This window comes from Rattus norvegicus, chromosome X, assembly GCF_036323735.1.
Source record: "Rattus norvegicus strain BN/NHsdMcwi chromosome X, GRCr8, whole genome shotgun sequence".
Lineage (NCBI taxonomy): Eukaryota > Metazoa > Chordata > Mammalia > Rodentia > Muridae > Rattus > Rattus norvegicus.
In genome coordinates, this window is record NC_086039.1 from 55,321,337 (window position 1) to 55,336,295 (window position 14,959).

The 14,959-nt window shown below is 34.9% G+C and overlaps 1 protein-coding gene across 2 annotated transcripts in view; it reads right to left on the minus strand.

Annotated features, from left to right (window-relative positions):
* Nucleotides 1–1,442: 1,442 nt before the first annotated feature.
* Il1rapl1 (interleukin 1 receptor accessory protein-like 1) overlaps nt 1,443–14,959 on the minus strand; it is a 1,504,708-nt gene continuing 1,491,191 nt past the window's right edge. The window contains exons 10-11 of one of the 2 annotated variants that reach the window (XM_017602087.3): nt 8,921–9,091; nt 1,443–8,413 (exon numbers count right to left, since the gene is read on the minus strand). In XM_017602087.3, the coding sequence (XP_017457576.1) occupies nt 7,695–8,413; nt 8,921–9,091 (890 nt within the window). In that variant the 3' untranslated portion in view covers nt 1,443–7,694. 2 annotated transcript variants of the gene reach the window in all.

Genomic DNA, 14,959 nt, shown 5'->3' on the forward strand with positions numbered 1-14,959 from the left:
GGCCATATGTGAATAATATAAAGCTCACAGCAATAAGTGATTGGGTCATTGGTATCATAGTTTTCTAAATATTTGCCATATTTTTCATTTTAATTTTGTTGTTAAAGGTGCATCCAACATGAATTAAGAATTTTCTAAAAGTAAAATGTTCTCTTTGTTTTAATCATGTAACTTCCATCAATAAGATGAGTATAATAGAAAATTCCAGAAAAAAAGTATGTATCCTTTTGAAGTACGTAAATTATAAAACAGATTGTTTAACTATAGAGGATTCAACTGATATTTTGAATAAATATTATATTCTGGGATTTGTGATTTAACAGATGCTATTAAAGTTAGACAATGCCAAGTAATCCTGATGGGATTTTACACTTTCAGTAGAAGTTATTTCCTCACATTTAAAAATCCTACTGAGAGCTGGGCAGTGGTGGCCCAGGGAGGTAGAGGCAGGAGGATCTTTCTGAGATTGAGCCCAGCCTGGTCAACAGAACAAGTTCCAGTCAGCTAGGGCTATACAGAGAAACTGTTTCAAACCCCCTATTCCAAAAAAGGGAAAATTAAAAAATAAAAAGATGAGATGAGGTAGAAATGACTGTATGAAAAATTCAATATGTTAATTTCTTTGACGTGTAACTTAAAGTAACCTTACAGAGTGCTTTGAAACTATTACTTTAAATCTTCGTGATTTATCTGTGCTTCATTGGTGAGAAATGTTTCTTAAACAGCTGTCTGCCTATGGTAGGAATCCTGCATGAGTAGCTAATTCATGCTGAAGAGGTTCATGACTGCTTCTTTTTGATGGAATGATTTACCATCATTCCATAACCCCACCCCTACGTCTGATAAGGAAATAATAAGGTTATTTATCTTCAACTAAAAAAAAAAGTATGACTTAAGACATTTCCTTTTTGGGACGACTATGCATTAAAAGTGGAAAACAAGATGCTTCAAGTGACCTTGTTCACTGTAAAATATTTTCAGAGGGGACAATATGTTAAGATCATCATGTCGGTAGCACCTTCAAAAGAAAACACCCAGAAGAAAGGAAGCCAGCAAAGGACTGACATTTTCTTATTCTTTTCATTTCTGTTTCTCAAAGGAAATGTGGATTTTTACCTTGAAAAGACCATTCATGTGGTAATGATAAAGTGCTTGAATTAGTGATTCAAATCTCTTCAAATCCAACAGTAAAGGATAAAGCAGGAATGCAAATCGACTTGTTTTTTTTTTCTTTTTTTCCCCAACCGTCTGGGGCGTTTTTTAAATTTCTCCTCACAACCACAGGAATTAGGCCTAAGAATTACTAGCTTAAACAACATAAAAAGAAAGAGAAGGAAAAGTATAACAAGAGTTATTAAATTAACAAGCATACTTACATATGTTCCAACAACACATTATTTAATTTATTGTCATCTATGATCAGATAGAAATCAGAAGAAACATTTGTAGCTTAATAAATAATTTAATTTCTTGAATTTCTATGTAACATATAAATTTATTTTTACAGGATATATAGAGAGCATACTCATAGAGAGCAACAGACTTATGAAACGACTATAAAACACAAATTATAAGTCGAGGTTAAAATTTCTCATTTGTACACTTGTATTTGTCTATTTTCCTATTGCTAGTCAAAGCAAAACCAAATATATAATTGTAAGTATTCTAAGAAAAAGAGGAGCGCCCCCATCACCTACTCATGAGTCACCTACATCCTAGATTATACAAAGTCAAAAGAGGGTGAGCAAAACTCAAGAGAAGTACTATGTAAAATGCACTTGTACTGACTGTGAACAGATCTGAGAGTGTCTGAGTTTAAAATACAACTTGAACGCCAGCAGAGGAAAATGATTACATCCACTTTCCTATTTGGGTTCCCTCAAATTCTGAAGATGTAAAAGTTGTAATTAAATAGCAGATTATATGAACACATCTCCACTACTTTGGTGGAAAGAATAGACTAAGGATTGTTGTTAACAGGAGCATATACTGCAAGCAGTATAGAAAACTGCCCATTATGCTAACATTAAGATTCCATCCTTCCAATTGATATTAACCTAAAACACATCTGATCTCCCAAAATTTAACCTCTCGTTGACTAGTAAAGATAGATCCATATTACTTTGCCACATATTCATGCACTATGTAATAAGGTCATTTCACATTAACTCTTTTTTTAATGACACAGCATGCCTTTTGAAAGGTAACATTTAGATTATGAAGATTGAAATTTACAACATCGATATTACACTTAGTACTCTGAAGTTCATGGGCAGGTTTTTTTTTAGTTTGTTTTTTGGTAGTAGAGGGAACACAGCATAGTAATTTTTTAGAGTGTTTCCTTGTGTTAAAAAGAGAAAAATTTCAATTTTATGAACACTGGGGGATACATAAATGAAAGCAGTAAATAGAAAAATAAAAGTAACTTTACTTACTTTAATGAAGGTTTCAGAAGCAATGAGTTTGTCAGTGAACGCAGAGGCTATTAGAGAAAAATTTGCTAATGAACAGAAGGAATTTACACATATATATTTATAAAACCATATATATCTTATAAATATATATATATGCCTATCTTATCTGTAATTGAGAAACATTTTATGTTCTGAGACTGTAAAAAAGATATAATACTGAATGGAAAATTAAACTTGATCTCCTTTTTTTCTCTTAAGATATATTTTATGGATGAAACCAAAATCTGACTATGATAGGGCACATCAAATTAAGATTAGAATTAACTCTCCTGCTTTTTCTCCTCCTCCTTTTGCTTATTTAAGTCAGATTGTTATAACTCCTTCTGACAGTCTTTCATTCTCTTATCATAGAACATAGGTTTTCACTCTGCAATGAACCAAAAGAAATAACTGCAACTTTCAATTACTACCACCTCACGTTTCAAAATTCTGTATATTGTTCCAAGGTCACATTGAAATTCATGAAAGTAGCAATATTGAAATCAGTGAAAGTAAAGTCCTTAACAAAATCTAAAAGTTTTCATAGTAAAGCTGGTTTCTTTTAGAAAAATACATCGAATTGTTATTTCTTCTCTTTCTCTACTATTTGAATTTTTTGGCACACATTGTGATTAAAAACAAAAAGAATTAATGAAGGATGTCATACTTGCAAAATTATGACTTTGCATATTCTGTTTTAAAGGAGTTTAAATTAAACTAATAATAATGGAGAGATTCCTCATTTATTTGGTTGTAAATTACTTCTTATTGTTAAATTTTTCTTCACACCAATTCTCTAGTAAAGTCAGGTCATTTTGGATGAGCAGTTATCTTTGTTTAAAAAAAAAGCAAAAGTCACCCTTAAATTTTCATGAATGAAAATTAAAAAAATAAAACCAAAGACACAATAATGCCTTCGAGATGTGTGAATGTATATTAATATTAGCATATGAGACTGTCCTCTGAATCTAAGTATCTATGGCTTTCTCCTTGGATGCTGGATGTCTGGAGACTCACACCCAAGAAAACAGATTTATTTGTTTTGTTATTTCCTTTCATTTATTTTGTAGAGCCACAATATCCCTGAAACTCAAGGTTAAGGCCTATTAATAAGGATAATTGAAACTGTTGGCTACTTTCTTAGTTCAGAATAACCAGGTGGGAAAGATCCACAATAAGGCAAGAAATAACCTCTGCTTCCATTGACAAAACTTTCTTCTGTTATTAAGAGGTACATTGTGATTTATTTTTAATAACCATATGTATGTTTGGAAAAAATTTCCAGAATAGGGAATAGGAATCTATAGTGTGATATCTAAGCTATTTAATATTTTGCCTCTATTTTTCATCAGCTATAGCAGTCATGGGATGAATGGTCAAACAAATTGAGATCAGAGACAAAACGACATTTTCCTCTTCTGTTTATGTGTATTCTCTTAGTTCCATTCAGTTATTTCACTTGTGTGATATTTTTGTTATCTTTAGAATTTCAATAAGATTTCTTGTGGGACTAATGTATACACTGAAGCTAATAAAGAAGAAATTGCTGGTTTTGGTGTATATGCCTAAAATCCCAGCAGTCAAGAAGCTGAGGCAGGAGAATCAAGAGGTTGAAGCCAGCCCAGCCTGAATCCTATCTCAAAAACAAGATAAACAAAACAACAAATAAAAAGAAGAAAATAAACACAAGATTAAACTCTTCTTTAAAAGGAGAGCTAGGGTACCATTCCAGAATCAGAAAATAGCTTATAATGTACAAATAAATGTTTTCCTAGAAATAGTAATCTCAATTCACATAAATAGTATCTGAAAAGTTAATGACTATTCTAGGATAAACAAAGCATACTTAGAGTTTAGGAATTGGCTCTTAGTTAATATTTCCTCTTGTTATAAAATATGTATTATATTAACAATGAAATATGGAAGAAACCAGCATCTACATATTTAAGATTAAGTTGATAGAGTCCAAATACATATAGTATGAGGAAAATAATAATCACAATATGATTGACTGAACAATCAGATGCTTAACTATAGAAATATAAGTTCAGATCTCATCACGTCTTGAATTTTATAGACTTCATTTAAACTTAAATCAGCTGGTAACACAACATACAAAGGTCTTCTCTGCCCGTCGAAGACCAAAGGGATGGGATACAAATTAAATAATCAAAGATTTGAGCATCAGAATAAAGACTAAGATGCTCAGAAGCAGCAAGTTGAGGTTACACTAATGAACCAAATGGACTTTGAATCCATAATGTATCATTCAGAGCTCAGGCGGTGATTGATGAAAAACAGGCAATACCAAATATCACACATGTCCAAGTCTGGAAGTCCATTCTTCCCCCCAGCTTGGCTAACACATTCACATTTTCAAATGTGTTTTTATAGCTAGAATAATCTTATCCCCCAGAACCCCAAACAAACAGAAAGAGAAGGATGAAACCTAAGCACTAGGGAAATACATATTTTTTTTCTTCATTTTATTGAGTTCTCACAGAACTTCTGTTACACATAGAACACGTGAAACCATGAGTTCCCTTATCTGGTTCTCATGTGGAGCTGATAGAGGAATAGAAACTTGGGAGGAATGTTTCTAAAGCTATAAATAGCTTCCTTTGCATTTATTTCATTTGTAAATATAACAAAGCATTGGAGGAAAAAAAGTTTCTTACGTTGTGAGAGTATCAAATATTACCCATCAATCCCTGAATCATGCTATTCAAAGTGCTTAAATCTACACTAAAAATAGAACAAAAAATGTACTCCCAATGCAGCTAAATTAATACCTATGGATGCCTAAAATATGACTGTGGTCTGATTACTTCCTCTACATTTATTCCACACACCCATCGTGCACTTAAAAAATAAAAAAAAAAAAATAAACAAAGAAATAAATCAGGCCATTGCCACATTTACACTCTTCTGAGTACTGGGGGAGTTTGGAATCCAGTCCAATGACAAGTGTCCATAGTACAAAGTAAACAATGGCCTTCTCCGTTTCTGAAAATAACCCAGTGTGCAAAGCTGACCTTAAAGTTTTATTTGTCCTTGAAGCTTCAGTTCTGGTTTTTGAAAATGTGACACAGAACCAAGGGGAGCACAAGAATAAAGACGTACTGTAGAGAAGACCCAGGCAAGTTGTCGGGGAAGTCAACATTTTTTAAGCAAATAAAAATCAATGCACATCCCAAGGCTCCTTTGCCTTGTCACACAGACACTGAGACCTTTGCATTGTTACAAAATGTTTGTACTTGTTTCACCTACATTCATAGTTCTAGTTTGTTTTCCCCAGTGAACTCTATTGTGATTTATACTTTTATGTCTATGTGGCCCACTCACACCTTAGCCTTGTGCCCCAAACTCTAGAATTATTTTCTCACTGTATGGTGTGGCAGGAATTAAGCAAAGACAGAGTAGTCACTACATGAACCCACAAATGATGACTGAGCAGGAATTTCCCATGATGAATCACTAAAGTAAGATCTATAAAGCTTAAGGACTATTATCAATGGTTTTGTCACGTCGATTTTTTTTTTAAAGAAAACTAAAAGCTACATAGGTAACATTGTCCTTTTAACAATTCTGCCTTTTGCAGGATCTTTCGTGATTGATTGAGCATCATAGTTAACATGACAAGGAATTAGCTGCTTATGTGATTGATTTCCAACATAAAGCTAGATAGTAAGTGACAAATTTCCTGGGAGCATCAACTTTCTGTTTCTGAAAGATAGAATCATATAGTTAAAATTAAATTAATTTCTATACAAAAATTAAGTATTTTAAGTATTTTCTGATCTAATTTAAAACTATTTTGTGTAAATAATGTTTATTTTGAAAGTAGTAGTTTGTGTTGTTATTCATACATTTGACCTCCTGAGATATTATTTAAACAACTTTGATATTAATAAATGCTGCTTATGTTCATAAACTGAAACCACTTAAGTTCTGAATGTAGCATTGAAAAGTAAATACAAGTCAGTTAACATTTAAGTACAAGGGGACCCCACAATAAGTTTCACAGATTTTTTTTCTGACTCTTTAGAAGATAACATTTTGTATAATACAAGGTAACAAAACATATTTGATGACACATCCTGTTCTTCCCTTTGGTTTGGAAGCTTTCAATGTAAATTTCACTTTTACTTGCCTTGATTCACCTATCTGAGTTAACTTGCCTGGTATTTGCACATAATCTCATTTGCAGAAAAATTAATTATAGAGGGAAAAGAGGAAGTAGATTATCAAACAAAAACAGCCACAAACACATTCATGCCTTTCCAGGAAGTGATCAAATATAGGGCTTTTTTTTTCAGTTTTGTATTTTTGTGTGTTTTTTTCTTTGTTTTGTTTTGTTTTGCTGTTTTATATATATATTTATATTTATATTTATATATATATAAGGGTACATCAACTCATTTTTAAAAAACGGAAACAACACTCTCCCCATTTTCATGCCCTTGATCTTCACTCTGCCGTGAGCACTCTGTAGTGGTCACTGTTGAATGACTAGCACAACTTTGGGTCTAGAGTGTATTCTGAAGAGCAGTGAATTAAATGTTAAGACAGTTAGACCTACCCCTACCCCCTGCAGAGTTTACACATCATGCTGCCATTAGAAGGGTAGAGGTGGGGAATGAGGTGGGGACAAGGAAGAGATTTCAGGGCTCTGACTGGCAGGGCCCTCCTATGAACAGATCTTCTTCTCTCTTTCTCTCTCTCTTTTGTTCCCAAACGGCAATGCAAGGCTGGCGTTCAGTCGCACTGCTTTCTGAAGGCCCATATGGCCAAGCTGGTCCTAGGAAGAACCTGAGAGAGGATCCGGTGCTCCTTGTCCCATCAGATAGATTTGTCCAAGCACCCCAAGGAAATGTTAAAAGCAAAATAAAATTTTAAAAGAAAATTAAAAACTCATTCTAAAACTAAATTAGTGAAGGAAAAAAGGGAGGGAGTTTCTATCTATACATCAGTCTCTTCTTTAAAAAAAATGTAAATTTACAAATCCAATGACATACAAAACAAAGTCAAAAAGATGTAATGGTAAGAGACATGGTAAAACAGGAAAACACTGATGCTACAAAGAAATTCCAAAAAATATATGTACAAGACCCTGTTTTTCCTCGTGTTCTAGAGATTGTAATGCATGTTTTTAACAGCAGCAGTCGAGGATTGAGTTCCAGGCACTGGACTGCAGATTCCTTTCAAACTCCCAGGAACGGGATGTCCTTTGCTTTTCTGTTACCAAATCACACTGGATATACTGGTTTCCCTTGGCAACAACGGCAGGATGGCACTGTTTGTGTGGGCTTCATCTGGATTCGGCTCCCTGCTTGACTTTGTCTGTGGCCGCTGCCCATTGATGAGTGTCATAGGGATGTTACAGTAGGTATGCTGATTTCCTATGGAGGTAAGTGGCAGGGTGCCCGTAGGAGGTACGTCGTACTCATAGCTTCGATAGTAGTGTTTCTGACGCATTTGTGAATGGTAGGTGTTGTGAAAGGTAGAACGGAGATCTGGATGGGCAGTGGCTAGAGCTGTGGAGGTGGCCGCAGCCATTGAAATGGCCGAGACAGTCTGCAGCTCCCCAAAAGGCCCCTGCTCACTAACATCTAACGCCTGCTCATGTGTAATGGGTTCTATCCTCTTAAAAGGCATTTCGTACTGTAAACGCTTCCAGAACTTCGAGTTCAACTTGTTGCATTTTGGTCCATGCCATTTAATAACGGTCAGAAGCTTGATGGTATGCTTGAGGGCCTCCACCTCCTGGTAGTTCATAATTCCTCGGAGTTCGCTGCATTCGATCAGTATCACTTTGATTTCTCCAGTCACAAGCATGTTTCGAAGTCTCGTTTCCAGCTCAAAGATGCTCCAGCCCCTTCGGACTACATAATTTGGGGTCATGACAATAATCAGCCGCTTACTTTGATCTACGCATCTAGCCACATCTTCAATGTATGCTATAAAGAAAAAAGATAGATGGAGGTAAGTCAACTGATAAGAGCTCCAAAAGTCTCTATTAGTTTGGATCACATAGTAGTAAGAATTGTTTGTCAGTTAACACATTGTGAAGATGAAGCAATGAATTGGCACTTTGGACAGTTTTGGCCTCCATTGTAGAAATATCAGAGATACTTTTTCCAGATGGAAATATCTCATTTGATTTAAATAGGTATTAAGGACCATAAAATACAATGCTTTATAGAAAAATAAAGCATATGACATATAAAATATAAATTTCATCAAAAATGTTTCTTTTTATTTTTTATTGGATATTTTTTATTTATATTTCAAATGTTATTCTCTTTCCCAGTTTTCTGTCTTCTATGAGGGTGTTCCCCCTCCCCAACCACAAAAATTATTTCTTGAGACACTAAAATACTATGTATGTGACTACAAATACATACCAATTTACAACATACACATGCACACACAAATGAAATATACAAGAGAAACCATTAACTTACTTCCAGTTGGGATCAAATCTCTATCTGGTATAAACAACTTATATCCATAATGCTTTTCAAGCATATCAGGGAGGATTTCAAGGGCAAAACGTTCTTCTTCCCCAGTCTCTTGATTCCACTGGTCAGGATCCACTTTGGTATATGACAGATAGGCATCATAATCTTTGTTATCTGCCAAAAAAGTTAGCAAAGTAAGTTCTAGACTAGAAGCAATAAACTATTAACAATATTTACTTTTATTAAAAAATATTTTCAAACATTCTGATCCTAAAACCACAAAAGGAAGGCTGTATTAATTTTTATCTTGTGTTCAATAGCACCAACAATTCTGCAAGTAGCTTGGAAGTACAAAGTTACCTTCAATTATTTTGTTGTGATGAAAATAGTAGGAAAAATATTCAATGGCAAGAGTCATGAAGGAGTAAGGGCATGGAGCTTACTGCCAGAACTCATAAACTGGTAGCATCACCAGCAGGTTGAACTTCTGGCATTACCAACAAACAGGCAACAAACAAATGTAATGAGATGCCAATTTTCATAATATTTTAGACCCAGATAATAAGAAGTCTTTAGACATGTTTAGAAAAAGCTACATGTTTAGAAAATGGTGTGTGATTAATACATATACTGCATTAAACAACACTGCCTTCGGACATTTTTAAAGGAGGCTGTGATTATTTAATTTCAACTTTGATTTATAAAATAATTAAAAGTATAAAGATGATAAACATAGTGATAGGGCTTAAGAAAGCCTGTTTCTTATTCTGAGGTTTCAGTCATCAACTAAATATTGCCCACTACAAAGATGGAAAACAGCCAGTAGGAACTCTAATATTTTTCATTATCTCAAGTATAGTCATTAAATTACTCTTTGCATGGTTTGCATGGGATTCTCGCTATCATGTGTCACCAATGAAATGCAAACAAAATAAGAAACTCAACATTTAATCAGTTAAAAAAATGTATTCAACAGGTTTCTCCTTTTATAGTAACTGAAATAACTATTGTATTTACTGATTCATAAAAATAATTTTTACAGTAAAAAGAGCATTTATATTAAGTTAATTAAGTTAAGAAGTAAAAATATTGGGCTGGAGAGATGGCTCGGCTGTTAAGAGCACTGACTGCTCTTTCAGAGGTTCTGAGTTCAATTCCCAGCAACCACATGGTGGCTCACAACCACCTGTAATGGGATCCGATGCCTTCTTCTGGTACATCTGAAGACTGTGACAGTGTACTTATATGCATAAAATAAATAAATCTTAATAAAATAAAAATATTAACTTAAAATATTATTAAGAAGGTTTTCTCTGCCTAGCCCCAATTAGTAAATCTACAACATAATCTGTATACTCAAGGCTCAGGGAACAATACAAAAGAGGGGACTAAAAGATTTTAAGAGCCAGAAGACCAGGATACCTGATACAATATTGTTTCCAGTAGTCATTAACAGAGACATTTTTCCCATGAATTCTCAACAATAAGATTACCTAAACAAGACTTACATAGTGACTAGAAAAAAGAAAAACCAAACCAAAAACCATGACAGTGCTGATAGGAGAATTTCCCATGATTACATTAAGACTATATGGAATCAATGGCTGCTAAGAGAGGGATAATAAGTTTTTTCTAGGGATGAGACCACTGATAGGTTATACAATCCAAAGAGGTCAATCTTAAACACGTGTGTATATGAACAGCAGTAAATAAACTCAGTTGTGTGTGTATTTGTGAGTGTGTGTGTGTGTGTGTGTGTGTGTGTGTGTGTGTGTAGATAATAAAGACAAGACTTGAGAGAGAGTGGGAAACATGAGTCATTTAGAAGGTGGAGAGGGAGAGGTGGAAATGATGCTAATAAATTATTCAGGCAATAGTTCCAAAGCAAAACAAAATAAAACATATTGGATGTGGTGATGTGTGTGTATAGTCTAAGCTATTTGGGTGGTTGAAGAAGATCATTCAAGGTGAAGAGTTCAAGACAAACTTAAACATAACAGTGGCAGTGAGTACTGTCTCAAGAAACAAAACCAGTCCAAATGAAAACAGAGAGTCAACACTAAATATCATTAAATAACCTTCAGGAGAGAAAGAAAAGCTGAAATAAACCTGTTTAAGGTGCTGACAAGTACATCCTTCTCTTTAACACATCCGAGAATATTGGCTTAATATTGTGTAAGAAGATTAAGAAGCTGAGCAACTCATGGATTGTGATTTTAGAAAAACATATCTTTAAAAGTATAAGCTGACCTCTCTTTTTTAGATGAACATGGTATATTGAATTTGTCTAGGAAAGAGTTATACTGACAAGGGAAATGATTTGAGATTAAGAGCAGGATCTTTAATATCTATTGAGTAGTTGTCAGATGTTGTTGGCAGCTGTCTTTTTTATTACTCCCAAATATTTATAAGTAACATAAATGAAAGTGACAGAGCCCATTTTTCACAAAATGGGTTACTAAAATAAAACTGGGAGAGTCAAAGATGTACGGTTAGGAATAAGATAACTCAGAAAACTGATAACTACAAGTTGTCACTGATATAATTTGGGCCACATTTCTCTCCTTGGTCTCAGAAAATGTTTTGCATTCCTATACAACCTCACATCTCTAAGATATATTTTTTGATGTTAAAAATATTGTAGAACTTTATAAATAATTAAGGAATTCAGACATTAAGGTTATAAACTTATAATCTTACTATTTTGATCTTTGTGCTTTACTGAATCGCTGTTTAATGTTTTTCATTTGTTGGTGATCTTTAAGTGTAAACCAAGAAGTGTGCACATGCTAGTTAAATTCTCTACCTAGACTTAACTTGCCTTTAATTTCAATTCTGTTATGGTAGTCTGTGTAAAATATATTCTCCAATAAAGCAGCTTGAATTAAGCAATTCAACATTTTTATAAATTGGTCTAGATTACACATTTGCCATTTCATATATTTCCAGACTGTTTACCTATATGTTCTTAAAGATTTAAATGGAACACTAAATTACATAGTTTTTGAGACAGGACCCTTATCTACACACTGGGCTGTCCACAAATTTACCATTCTCTTACCTTAGCCTACTGAGTGCTAAGATAACATGCATATAATATGTGGCAATAATTAAAACATGGCTCTGGTTGCATGACTTAGAACTTGAAAGTACTTTCTCTGCAAGTTTCAGGACATAATTTCAAATCCTCAGAAGCTACATACAATCCAAACACAGTAGCAGCAATATCTAAAGTCTGAAGTTTCTGGGGTGATGGGAAGCTGAGACAAAAGAACCCTAGAAATTCCCAGGCCAGTTAGTCTTCATATACCAAGGAGAAAAACAACAAAGTTACCCCACCTCAAAGAGAGTAGAAAGAGAGGGTCAGCACAAGAGACTGTCTTGACCTCCAAATTGTGTATGGACTGTGTATATGTGAATTTACATTCACATACACACAAAGGTAAATTAAAAGGTAAAAATACAATATTTGTGATGTTTTATGATGAGAACAACAGCAGATGAGCTGAACTTCAATAACTTCTGAGTCACTTGAGATTTTAATTTCTTCTTTATGAAGGAGCCCCTTGGAGGCTAAGTGGTAGGGCACTTGTCCAGTATGTACAATGCCATAGGTTTGATTCCTCAGAATGGATAAAACATGAGAGAAAAACAACTTCTTGAAGCTCTTTAGTAGTAAATGTATCCTAACTATACAGCAAACTGGCTCTAGAGTCATTCAACAGATCTTAAAGTCCTTTCTCTGCAGCCTTAAGAAGGTAATAGCTAGCATAGTTGTTGGAAGTCTTAAAAGATGTAGTGTGGCTTTTTACTTGGGGTACAACATAATCATCACATCGAAAATTTTGGAGTAGTGATTACCTTGTACTGTTAGTCATGGCAACAGAACAAGCAAAACAGTGCAGAGATATCTAGGTCTACAGAATGGCAATGGAGCTTTTGTCACCCTCGTTAGAAGGTAGGGGAGAATCACAGGACACTCACCTGGGAATGCAGCCATTATTCCCTTCTGCCCTTACTTCCCACTGGAAGTAAGTGATCATATGAGATGCTAGGGGTTTCTTTTTGTTTGTTTGTTTGCTTGCTTGGTTTTTATTTGTTCGCATTTCTGTTATTATTGATATTGCTGTTGGTGGTGGTGGTGGTCATGTGTGTGCGTATGTATGTGTGTATATGTGTCTAAGATTGGAGAGGTTAACAGGAAGTAAAACTCTATGATACAGCTTTCATAAGGACATTATCCAAGAAGGAGGGGAATTTTATGGTGATACAGTTGTTTTGGGGTCACCTATATTCCTGTGAGAAACCCCTCAGCCATGATCTTTAAGTAAGGCCTCTGAAAATTCATTGACTGGATACGTTGGATTTGGATGGAATTGTTACATTTACCTGTCTGCAGTGCCCTATGTTGGCTAAATAGATATTTACTCTTATCTCCTCAGAAAGTTAATGCAACAAGAGGGAAGAGGTAGCAGACTAGTACCAGAGAGCACTGGATGTCCGTTAAGAAGGACTGACATACCACTTAGCAGTTGGTGACTTTGAATGACTTTAAATAGGACGTATGCCCAAAATAACATCTTGTTTTCTCTTTGGGAGTTCAAAAACTGTGTATACAATTTCACTAATCACCACTAACTAAAAAAGATGATAACAAAAGGCCAGTTCTATAAATTTTTTAAAGAATGATTTATAGAGACATAGTATTTCATTCACTGTGTACCTGAAGACAGTATTCCTGAATCTACAAATAAGGAAAGAACTTGTAGTCGAATGAGAAAGAAAACTAAGTGTATGTGTGATCCAAGATTGCACAGATGCTAATTTGTTGTGTATATTCTACAGGGAACAAGTGCTCAATTTTTAAAGATGGGGTAGAGATTTTAAAAGATTGTTTTAACTCATTTGTCCAATGCTGATAATAATACAAAGCATTGAATTAGATCTCTGTCTTCATCTTCAAAATATGAATTGGGTTGGTTATTTTAATGTTCCTAAAACGTGCATCATTAATATTATGAGTAACCATGACCTATATACCCAGAGGCAGAGGGAGAAGGGGAATAAACACTCTGCTCTGGAAAAAAATAAACACAATGAGGGGCTATCATTTTAAAATAAACCTGGAAGAGAAACCCCAGGCAAAGGCATGGAAAAACAAAGAAGGCTGATATTTTGATGTTTTCCTTGGGGATTAGAAAGAATGCTGAAGAACAAGTAGAAGGGGGAAGAATTATAAAACCCAGGTTTGGTATTTAACCTCACATAAATAGTCAACATATAATAACAAAAGTAATACTGAACCAACGGAACTGTGTTCTGGATAGTGAGATTTAACAATTATGTATTCACAAACGCAAGTGACAATAGTTCAATAAACATGTCCCAAAAAGCTGGGCAATATGGAGTTAAGAGAAAGAAGGCAAAAAAGCAGTGACAAGGCTTGAATCCAGGTAACAAAACATCTGTAATTTATTTACAAGGTTGAGTAGTTAGCTGGGTTGGGAACGAAAGGAGAAAGCAAAGCAGAAATATATTCTTAAAAACCCACTCAATATAATCCTTCTGTATCAGAATCTTTGTGATACAGAACTGATAGAATCAGGAAATACTATACCGACTTTAAAAAAACTGGCTGAAAATACAGAGGCGAATACCAGTAGCAAACCACTGAACTGAGAATAGGACCCCCGTTGAAGGAATCAGAGAAAGAACTGGAAGAGCTTGAAGGGGCTCGAGACCCCATATGTACAACAATGCCAAGCAACCAGAGCTTCCAGGGACTAAGCCACTACCTAAAGACTATACATGGACTGACCCTGGACTCTGACCTCATAGGTAGCAATGAATATCCTAGTAAGAGCACCAGTGGAAGGGGAAGCCCTGGGTCCTGCTAAGACTGAACCCCCAGTGAACTAGACTGTTGGGGGGAGGGGGACAATGGGGGGAGGGTGGGGAGGGGAACACCGATAAGAAAGGGGAGGGGGGAGGGGGATGTTTGCCCGGAAACTGGGAAAGGGAATAACACTCGAAATGTATATA